This window comes from Bombina bombina, chromosome 5 (genome assembly GCF_027579735.1).
Source record: "Bombina bombina isolate aBomBom1 chromosome 5, aBomBom1.pri, whole genome shotgun sequence".
Lineage (NCBI taxonomy): Eukaryota > Metazoa > Chordata > Amphibia > Anura > Bombinatoridae > Bombina > Bombina bombina.
This window is the reverse complement of record NC_069503.1, coordinates 534244698-534256447: the sequence shown is the minus strand read 5'-3', so window position 1 is coordinate 534256447 and position 11750 is coordinate 534244698. Positions and strand designations below refer to the sequence as shown.

General features: G+C 40.1%; 1 protein-coding gene across 1 annotated transcript in view; it reads right to left on the bottom strand.

The window, feature by feature from the left end:
* Positions 1 to 1564: 1564 nt before the first annotated feature.
* Positions 1565 to 11750, bottom strand: part of LOC128661539 (olfactory receptor 13C9-like) — a 29057-nt gene continuing 18871 nt past the window's right edge. The window contains exon 2 of the mRNA XM_053715785.1: positions 1565 to 2508. Coding sequence (XP_053571760.1) covers positions 1565 to 2508 — 944 coding nt within the window. The remainder of the gene's footprint in view (positions 2509 to 11750) is intronic.

Here is an 11750-nt window from a genome sequence, read left to right as displayed (position 1 = left end):
TATTTGGTCACATAAAAGACCCAGAGTAAACAGAAACACGCTGTTTCTTAACAGAGTAGATGGGGGGCTCGGATCCCCTAATCTGGTTAACTACTACAAAGCGACTCACCTGGCACGAATAGTTGCCTGGAAACGCTCGCTGACGAGCAAACCCTGGGTGCAGATAGAATCCTTTTTAGCGGGGAGGTTGGACTTGGGAGAACAGTGCTGGATCCCACATAAATCGAGGTCCCCCGACATAGGGAGTAATTACTATACAATCGCCACGTTGCGTACATGGGACAAATCCCTAGTAGAAGATAGATTGTTATCAACGCCAATATCTCCTCTTACTCCACTGCTTAATAACCCCCTAATGCTGCAAAACCATACCATCCCGACACCGCGTATTGCTGGAGCCCCCTCCAACGTACCAATACACATGCTGATACATAATGGCCTGATGCGCCCGCAGGCTGAGGTAAGCCAATTAATAGGTTCCCCGTTCCACTTATGGTTTCCATACCTGCAGGCTAGACACGCCATTTTTTCTAGTCCACATAGAGCAAACTTAATCAGGGCACTGACCCCATTTGAAACATTATGTACAACCCCCTCCATGACTAAAGCACATATCTCTATAATTTATAAGCTACTAAGCGGATCCTTTCCCATTAAGAGACCTGCATATATCACCAAGTGGGAGAGGGAGCTAGATATTACATTGACAGATGAGCAATGGGGCCGTATTTTTATTGAAACCAAAAAGTCGTCCCTATCATTAACTTTGGTAGAAACAAATTTTAAGTTGCTTTCCAGGTGGTACCTTACCCCACACAGGATACGCAGTATTTTTCCCAACTCCTCTCCCCTGTGTTGGAGACATTGTGGTGAAGTCGGTACGCTCTCTCATATATGGTGTAAGTGCCCTCATATTAAGCCTTATTGGCACAGTATAAACGCACAAGTTAACAAGATAATAGGTAGGTCCCTGGATCTTTCCCCTAGCCTGATCCTATTAAATAACTTCCCAGTTGTAGCCTGTCTGTATCGGAAAAAATTGCTACATGTCATGCTTAATTGCGCTAGACGCCTTATACCAAGATTTTGGAAAAAAGCAGAAATACCATCATATGGAATGTGGGTTAAAGAAGTGAAACATGTACTTGAACTTGAAAAAATACATTACACATATATAGGTAAGCAAAATTTTATTGCTGATGTGATATTCCTCTGGGAGCAGGGCGTATGAACCCAACACAAATGCTTTGATTCAAATTATATGGTCCACTGTCTACTATCTTATTGTTTCTGTAACATTTTCTGTTGATCCAGTCTGGAAGTTTGCTATAGCTGGTAACAATTTGCAATGTTGGCAAGTACTGTGATTCTATGTGTTATTCCTGATTTAAATGTATTTGCTGTTCATATCCGCCTACAGGCGTATTTGTATACTGTATAAGACATATTTCTGTTTCTGTTTCTTTTCCTTAAATTTGTTTGAAAACAATAAAAAGATATATTGGAAAAAAAAAAAGATAAATGTTATCTTACCCGTATAATAGCACATGACAGTGTTTAGCATTTATTTAATCCTTTTTAATATACTTTTAATGGCCTCCAAAACCTCTTTATTTCTCAAGCTGTAAACCAGCGGATTTATCATGGGGATTACACCAATGTAAATCAAGGAGAGCAATTTATCTATTTCTTGGGAATTTTCTGACTTAGGTTTCAAGTTCAAGATCAGAGAAGTTCCGTAAAACAGCACAACAACTGTGAGATGGGAGGAACAGCTGGAAAAGGTCTTCAGTCTTCCAGATGATGATCGGATCTTTAGGATGGTAGATATGATACAAATATATGAAATCATTATAAGGGTAAATGGTAACAAACTCAATACTGTGGCTTCCACGGGTATAAACAAAGTCATAATAAATGTGATATCACTACAAGAGAGATTCAGCAAGTTTAAATCACAAAATAAACTGTTGATTTCTCGTTTATTACAGAAGGTTAAATGAGACACCATCAAAGAGAAAGCAGATGCATTCAGAAAACCACCAAACCAAGAAACAGTGATGAACAGAGCACACACCTTTTTACTTATGATAAGAGGATAATGCAGTGGGACGCAAATGGCTACATAGCGGTCATAAGCCATGGAGGTCAGCAGGAAAAATTCAGTATCAACGCAGAATATAAGCAGGAATATCTGTGTTATGCAGCCTGAGAACGAAATGCTGGTGTCACCTGTGATAGTGATAGCCAACCGCTTTGGTAAAATAGCAGATACGTATATAATGTCCTGGACTGATAGACTGCACAAGAATAAATACATTGGTGTGTGGAGCTGGGGCACCAGGGACACAAGTGTGACAATAATTCCATTTCCAAATACAGCCAGTAAATACATAAACAAAATCCCAAAGAAAACCACAAGTTGTTCTTTATCAGATAAATTAAATGTCTTTAGATAGAATTCTCCAAATAATGTGCTGTTTCTTACAGTCTCACTTGTGTTTTTTTCTAGGAGAAGAAAATAAAATATATTTATATCTAAGTTATATTTTGAGTTGATTTGATGATGTCTCTAATTGTTTTTGTAATGTTTCCTACACATTAAAAAGATACAACTGCTCAATCGAAATCACGCCAGCTATCGCGCCTACATCTAGAAACATCACAAGAGCACAAATCTGCTTTCCTTATACTACACACAACTTAACTCGACTGAACCCTTGATGGATAAAACACACAGGAGATTTCACAATATTTACTACCCCCTCCCAATACCCCCCACACCCCCTCCTTCCCATCCCTTCCTCCACCCACATTCACCTTTATTATTATTTTCTGTGTTTTCTTCTTATAAGGCATAATCAGAGGGCAATATAGAAAAAACTAAATTTATGCTTACCTGATAAATTTATTTCTCTTGTGGTGTATCCAGTCCACGGATTCATCCATTAATTGTGGTATATTCTCCTTCCCAACAGGAAGCTGCAAGAGGATCACCCACAGCAGAGCTGTCTATATAGCTCCTCTCCTAACTGCCACCTCCAGTCATTCGACTGAAGACAAGCAAGAGAAAGGAGAAACTATAGGGTGCAGTAGTGACTGTAGTTTAAAAATAAAAAACACCTGCCTTAAAATGACAGGGCGGGCTGTGGACTGGATACACCACAAGAGAAATAAATTTATCAGGTAAGCATAAATTTTGTTTTCTCTTGTAAATTGTATGCAGTCCACGGATTTATCCATTACTTGTGGGATACCAATACCAAAGCTATAGGACACGGATGAAGGGAAGGACAAGGCAGGCGCTTAAATGGAAGGCACCACTGCCTGTAAGACCTTTCTCCCAAAAATAGCCTCCGAAGAAGAAAAAGTATCAAATTTGTAGAATTTAGAAAAAGTATGAAGCGAAGACCAAGTCGCCGCCTTACAAATCTGTTCAACAGAAGCCTCATTTTTAAAAGCCCATGTGGAAGCCACCGCTCTAGTGGAATGAGCTGTTATTCTTTCTCATAAGCTAAGCGGATTATACTTCTTAACCAAAAGGAAAGATAAGTTGCTGAAGCCTTTTGGCCTTTCCTCTGTCCAGAGTAGACAACAAACAATGCAGATGTTTGACGAAAATCTTTAGTAGCTTGTAAATAAAACTTTAAAGCATGAACCACGTCAAGATTGTGTAAAAGACATTCTTTCTTTGAAGAAGGATTAGGACACAGTGACGGAACAACAATCTCCTGATTGATATTCTTATTAGATACCACCTTAGGAAGAAACCCAGGTTTGGTATGCAAAACTACCTTATCTGCATGGAAGATCAGATAAGGGGAATCACACTGCAAGGCAGATAACTCTGAAACTCTTCGAGCTGAAGAGATAGCTACCAGAAACAGAACTTTCCAAGATAAAAGCTTGATATCTATGGAATGCAGAGGTTCAAACGGAACCCCTTGAAGAACTTTAAGAACTAAATTTAAACTCCATGGCGGAGCAACAGGTTTAAACACAGGCTTGATTCTAACTAAAGCCTGACAAAACGCCTGAACATCTGGAACATCTGCCAGACGCTTGTGCAAAAGAATAGACAGAGCAGAAATCTGTCCCTTTAAGGAACTAGCTGACAATCCCTTCTCCAATCCTTCTTGGAGAAAAGATAATATTCTGGGAATCCTGACTTTACTCCATGAGTAACCCTTGGATTCATTCCAATAAAGATATTTACACCATATCTTATGATAAATTTTCCTGGTGACAGGCTTTCGAGCCTGAATTAAGGTATCAATAACCGACTCGGAGAAACCACATTTTGATAAAATCAAGCGTACAATCTCCAAGCAGTCAGATGCAGAGAAATTAGATTTGGATGGTTGAAAGGACCCTGAAGTAGAAGGTCCTGCCTCAGCGGTAGAGTCCATGGTGAAAGGGATGACATGTCCACCAGATCTGCATACCAAGTCCTACGTGGCCACGCAGGTGCTATCAAAATCACAGAAGCTCTCTCCTGCTTGATCTTGGCAATCAGACGAGGGAGCAGAGGAAATGGTGGAAACACATAAGCCAGGTTGAAAGACCAAGGCGCTGCTAGAGCATCTATCAACGCTGCCTTGGGATCCCTGGACCTGGATCCTTAACAAGGAAGCTTGGCGTTCTGACGAGACGCCATGAGATCCAGTTCTGGTTTGCCCCAAAGTTGAATCAACTGTGCAAACACCTCCGGATGGAGTTCCCACTCCCCCGGATGAAAAGTCTGTCGACTTAGAAAATCCGCCTCCCAGTTCTATACTCCTGGGATATGGATAGCTGATAGATGGCAAGAGTGAACCTCTGCCCATAGAATTATTTTTGAAACCTCCAACATTGCTAGGGAACTCCTTGTTCCCCCTTGATGGTTGATGTAGGCTACAGTCGTGATATTGTCCGACTGAAATCTGATGAACCTGACCGCAGCTAGCTGAGGCCAAGCCTGAAGAGCATTGAATATCGCTCTTAGTTCCAGAATGTTTATCGGAAGGAGTGTCTCCTCCTGAGTCCACAAGCCCTGAGCTTTCAGGGAGTTCCAGACTGCACCCCAGCCCAGAAGGCTGGCATCTGTTGTTACTATTGTCCAATCTGGCCTTCGGAAGGTCATACCCTTGGACAGATGGACCCGAGATAGCCACCAGAGAAGGGAATCCCTGGTCTCTTGATCCAGATTTAGTAGAGGGGACAAATCTGTGTAATCCCCATTCCACTGACTGAGTATGCAGAGTTGCAGCGGTCTGAGATGTAGGCGGGCAAACGGCACTATGTCCATTGCCACTACCATTAAGCCGATTACTTCCATACACTGAGCCACTGAAGGGCGAGAAGTAGAATAAAGAACAGGGCAGGAATTTAGAAGTTTTGAAAACCTGGCCTCTGTCAGGTAAATCTTCATTTCTACAGAATCTATCAGAGTTTCTAGAAAGGAAACTCTTGTGAGAGGAGATAGAGAACTCTTTTCTTCATTCACTTTCCACATATGTGACCTCAGGAATGCCAGAACCATGTCTGTATGGGACCTGGCGATTTGAAAATTCGATGCCTGTATTAGAATGTCGTCTAGGTAAGGGGCTACTGCTATACCCCGCGGCCTTAGGACCGCTAGGAGTGACCCCAGAACCTTCGTAAAGATTCTTGGTGCCGTAGCTAACCCAAAGGGAAGAGCCACAAACTGGTAATGCCTGTCTAGGAAGGCGAACCTGAGAAACCGATGATGATCTCTGTGTATCGGAATGTGCAGATAAGCATCCTTTAAGTCCACGGTAGTCATATATTGACCCTCCTGGATTATAGGTAGGATGGTTCGAATAGTCTCCATCTTGAAGGATGGGACCCTGAGAAATTTGTTTAGGATCTTGAGATCTAAGATTGGTCTGAAGGTTCCCTCTTTCTTGGGAACCACAAACAGATTTGAATAGAAGCCTTGCCCCTGTTTCTCCTTTGGAACTGGGTGGATCACTACCATAACTAGGAGGTCTTGAACACAATGTAAGAATGCCTCTCTCTTTATCTAGTTTGCAGATAATTGTGAGAGATGAAATCTTCCTTTTGGGGAAGAAGCTTTGAAGTCCAGAAGATATCCCTGGGACACGATTTCCAATGCCCAGGGATCCTGGACATCTCTTGCCCAAGCCTGGGCAAAGAGAGAAAGTCTGCCCCCTAAAAAAAAAATAAGCAGGCTACGTATTTTTTAAATGGGACAAGACTTAGCCAAACACAGGAGGAAAGGGATTTGGGAGTAGTAATAGATAACAAGCTAAAGATGGGTGCACAATGCAGGGCAGCGGCTTCAAAGGCTAATAAGATACTAGCATGTATTAAAAGAGGCATTGATTCAAGGGAAGAAAGCATAATTCTGTCATTATATAAAGCCCTGGTAAGACCTCACCTTGAGTTTGGAGTGCAGTTCTGGGGACCAATTGCTAAAAAAGATATTGCAGAACTAGAAAAAGTTCAGAGAAGGGCCACAAAGCTAATAAGGGGATTGGAGAAATTAACCTATGAGGAGAGGCTAGCCAAACTGGGTCTGTTTTCTTTAGAAAAAAGGCGCTTGAGAGGTGACATGATTACTTTATATAAATATATTAAAGGCCCATATACAGAGATGGCAGAAGCTCTGTTTATTCCAAGAAAATTGTTTCTGACAAGAGGTCATAATTTAAGGTTGGAGGAAAGGAGATTTAATCTCCTGCAACGGAAACGTTTTTTCACTGTAAGAGCAATAAAATTGTGGAACTCATTACTAAAGGAGGTAGTGAATGCCAATACCATAGATACATTTAAAAATAGTCTGGATAAATTTCTGTATATAAACAAAATTCATGGATATGATTGCTAGTATTAAATGGGTCACATTTTAATGGGGTTATTTAAGCTTAACTGGAGCTTTTTGTAAGTATTTTAGATTTGTATAGGTTGAACTCGATGGACTTCAGTCTTTTTTCAACCTTATCTACTATGTTACTATGTTACTATGTTACTAGATCCATTACCGGATCGGGGGCTGATCTTTCATGCTGTCTTAGAGGCAGCAGCAGTTTTTTTGGCCTGCTTTCCTTTGTTCCAAGCCTGGTTAGGTCTCCAGACCGGCTTGGACTGGGCAAAATTTCCCTCTTGTTTTGTATTAGAGGAAGTTGAAGCTGCGCCACTCTTGAAGTTTCAAAAGGCACAAAAATTAGGCTGTTTGGTCCTTAATTTGTTGGATCTATCCTGAGGAAGGCCGTGACCTTTTCCTCCAGTAATATCAGAAATGATCTCCTTCAGTCCAGGCCCGAATAGGGTCTGCCCCTTGAAGGCAATGTTGAGAAGCTTAGACTTTGAAGTAACGTCAGCTTACCAGGATTTAAGCCATAGTGCTCTACACACCTGAATAGCAAAACCTGAGTTCTTAGCCGTTAGTTTGGTTAAATGAACAACGGTGTCAGAAACAAATGAATTGGCTAGCTTAAGAGCTTTAAAGCTTGTCAAAGATATCATCCAATGGGGTTTCTACCTGAAGAGCCTCTTCTAGAGACTCAAACCAGAAGGCCGCAGCAGCAGTGGCGGCAGGGGCAATGCATGCAAGGGGCTGGAGAATAAAACCTTGTTGAATAAAATTTTTCTTAAGGTAACCCTCTAATTTTTTGTCCATTGGATCTAGAAAAGCACAACTGTCCTCAACAGGGATAGTTGTACGCTTCGCTAGAGTAGAGACTGCTCCCTCCACCTTAGGGACCGTTTGCCACAAGTCCCGCGTAGCGGCATCTATGGGAAACATCTTTTTAAAAACAGGAGGGGGAGAGAACGATACACCTGGTCTATCCCATTCCTTAGTAATAATTTCTGAAAACCTCTTAGGTATTGGAAAAACATCAGTGTAAATAGGCACTGCCTAGTATTTATCCAATTTACACAATTTCTCTGGGACTACAATGGCGTCACAGTCATCCAGAGTTGCTAAAACCTCCCTGAGCAACATTCGGAGGTGTTCAAGCTTAAATTTAAATGTAAACATATCAGAATCAGGTTGAAGTGTCTTCCCTGAGTCAGAAAAATCACCCACAGATAGAAGCTCTCCTTCTTCGGCTTCTGCACATTGTGAGGGTATATCGGACATAGCTACTAAAGCGTCAGAGAGCTCTGTATTTGTTCTAGCCCCAGAGCTGTCTCGCTTTCCTTGTAACCCTGGCAGTTTGGACAATACTTCTGTGAGAGTATGATTCATAACTGCCGCCATGTCTTGTAAAGTATACGCAATGGGCGCGCTAGATGTACTTGGCTCCCCTTGAGCGGGAGTTATAGGCTCTGACTTGTGGGGAGAGTTAGTCGAACTTCCCCCTTGTCAATTTTCTCTGGTGATAAATATTTTAAAGCCAGAATATGGTCTTTATAAATTATAGTAAGATCAGTGCATTTGGTACACATTCTAAGAGGGGGTTCCACAATGGCTTCTAAACATAATGAACAAGGAGTTTCCTCTATGTCAGGCATGTTTAACAGACTAGTAATGAGACCAGCAAGCTTGGAAAACACTTTAATTAATGTGAAAAAGCAGATTATAAAAAACGGTACTGTGCCTTTAAGGGAAAAAAACAAACACAAAAACTGCAAAACAGTGAAAAATTTTTTTACAGTGTATATAATAGACTAAAATAGCATTGCACCCACTTGCAAATGGATGATTAACCCCTCATGTTCAAAAACTAAGCAAAAAAACGGTAAAAAACGTTAAAACAGTCACAAGCAAACTGCCACAGCTCTACTGTGGCTCCTACCTTCCCATAAAACGACTTTTGTAGGCACAAAAACCCTTTACAGAGGCCCAATATGTCAGGGAACTCCTTCAGGGAAGCTGGATGTCTCCGAATGTAGAAACAACTGCGCAATTAGAGCACGAAAATAGGCCCCTCCCACCATGCACTCAAAGTCAGAGGGCCTTAAAAAACTATTCCTAGGAGTAAAATAACAGCCGTGTGGAAAACTAGGCCCCAAACAAAGATTTATCACCTCAGTAAAAAACGTTCTTTATATAAATGCAAATGTTTTACATACTAAGCCATAATAGAAAGTAATATGAAAATTACTTTTTACTGCAAGCATGATGCCAGTCGTTTATTAAATCACTGAAATCAGGCTTACCTTAACTATATCAGGCACTGTCAGCATTTTCTAGTTCTTATCATCCTCTAGAAAAAAATATACTGAACATACCTCAGGGCAGTAAATTCTGCAGGTCGTTCTCCCAGCTGAAGTTTCCCCATACTCTTCAGTTATGTGTGAGAAAAGCAGTGGACCTTAGTTACAACCTGCTAAGATCATCAAAAACATCAGGCAAATTCTTCTTCTAATTTCTGCCTGAGGTAAAAAACAGTAAAAAAAAAACAGTACAACTGTTTAAAAATAACAAACTTTTGATTGAAGATAATTCACCACATCTCTCTAGCTACTTCCCTTGTCGAGAGCTGCAAGAGAATGACTGGAGGTGGCAGTTAGGGGAGGAGCTATATAGACAGCTCTGCTGTGGGTGATCCTCTTGCAGCTTCCTGTTGGGAAGGAGAATATCCCACAAGTAATGGATGAATCCGTGGACTGGATACACCTTACAAGAGAAAGAGTGAATTTTTGTACAGAATTTATTCGACCAAAGATTTCATAAATGCCTTTGCTCTACAGCTAAATATGTGTAATACTGTAATAGTGTACTAATGGCATAACCTTAGCTGATGTTAACATTGTTATCATGAATGTGTGCACTGTTGCATTGCAAAAATACCTACTCTATGCCTATGTTGTTATTGTTATATGTAAAAACGAATACAACTATTTAATGGAAAAAAAGACACAACTGCTTTACTACATTGTTGTATTACAGTGTATTAGTGAGTGGTAAGAAGGATAACAAATACTTTAGTAGCATGTAAAGTAGACTTCAGGATGCCTATGGTTTATGACTTTAGTTATGAGGAGAAGAAAATGAAGTAAAAAAAATGATAATAAACTATTCACTCACATATTCCACACAATATTCTTCTTACCAAAGAAATGTATTATGCTATTATAAAATATACACAGTCAGGTAACTACTATGCCTATTTAGAATGATTGATTGATCAATCAATTGACTGATTTAGACATCATTTTCAAACAAATCACATTACTTGTGTATCTATTTATGAACATATACATGTAAGTACATAAACCTGTATAAAGATTGTATATGTATCTTATTTCTAGAGATGTGCAGACAAGAATTTTTTGTTTCAGACAAAATTTTCCTTTCCCCAAATATTTGGTCGCTTCTGTGTTTGATATTCATTTAGTTTAAAATAAAACAAATGCTTAATTTTAGGTAAACATTTACATTTCATTTTGGTTAAAACAAATCTAAGTATTTCAAATCTACAGGTAAAAATTTCACCTTTAGCTACTATACTTTCCTTAATGGGCTCTGCATAGAAAGCTAAGGCCTAGATTTGGAGTTTGGCGGTAGCCGTGAAAACCAGCGTAAGAGGCTCCTAACGCTGGTTTTAGGCTACCTCCGGTATTTGGAGTCACTCAAAAAAGGGTCTAACGCTCACTTTTCAGCCGCGACTTTTCCATACCGCAGATCCCCTTACGTAAATTGCGTATCCTATCTTTTCAATGGGATTTTTCTAACTCCGGTATTTAGAGTCGTGTCTGAAGTGAGCGTTAGAACTCTAACGACAAAACTCCAGCCGCAGAAAAAAGTCAGTAGTTAAGAGCTTTCTGGGCTAACGCCGGTTCATAAAGCTCTTAACTACTGTACTCTAAAGTACACTAACACCCATAAACTACCTATGTACCCCTAAACCGAGGTCCCCCCACATCTCCGCAACTCGATTACATTTTTTTAACCCCTAATCTGCCGACCGCCACCTACGTTATCCTTATGTACCCCTAATCTGCTGCCCCTAACACCGCCGACCCCTATATTATATTTATTAACCCCTAACCTGCCCCCCACAACGTCACCACCAGCTACCTACAATAATTAACCCCTAATCTGCCGTCCGCACGCCGCCGCCAGCTACATTATAGCTATGTACCCCTAATCTGCTGCCCTAACACCGCCGACCCCTATATTATATTTATTAACCCCTAATCTGCCCCCCACAACGTCGCCGCCAGATACCTACAATAATAAACCCCTAATCTGCCGTCCGCACGCCGCCGCCAGCTACATTATAGCTATGTACCCCTAATCTGCTGCCCCTAACACCGCCGACCCCTATATTATATTTATTAACCCCTAACCTGCCCTCCCTAACATCGCCGACACCTAACTTCAATTATTAACCCCTAATCTGCCGACCGAATCTCGCCGCTATTCTAATAAATGTATTAACCCCTAAAGCTAAGTCTAACCCTAACACTAACACCCCCCTAAATTAAATATAATTTTAATCTAACGAAATTAATTAACTCTTATTAAATAAATTATTCCTATTTAAAGCTAAATACTTACCTGTAAAATAAATCCTAATATAGCTACAACATAAATTATAATTATATTATAGCTATTTTAGGATTAATATTTATTTTACAGGTAACTTTGTATTTATTTTAACCAGGTACAATAGCTATTAAATAGTTAAGAACTAGCTAAAATAGTTAAAATAATAACAAAATTACCTGTAAAATAAATCCTAACCTAAGTTACAATTAAACCTAACACTACACTATCAATAAATTAATTAAATAAAATACCTACAATTACCTACAATTAAACCTAACAC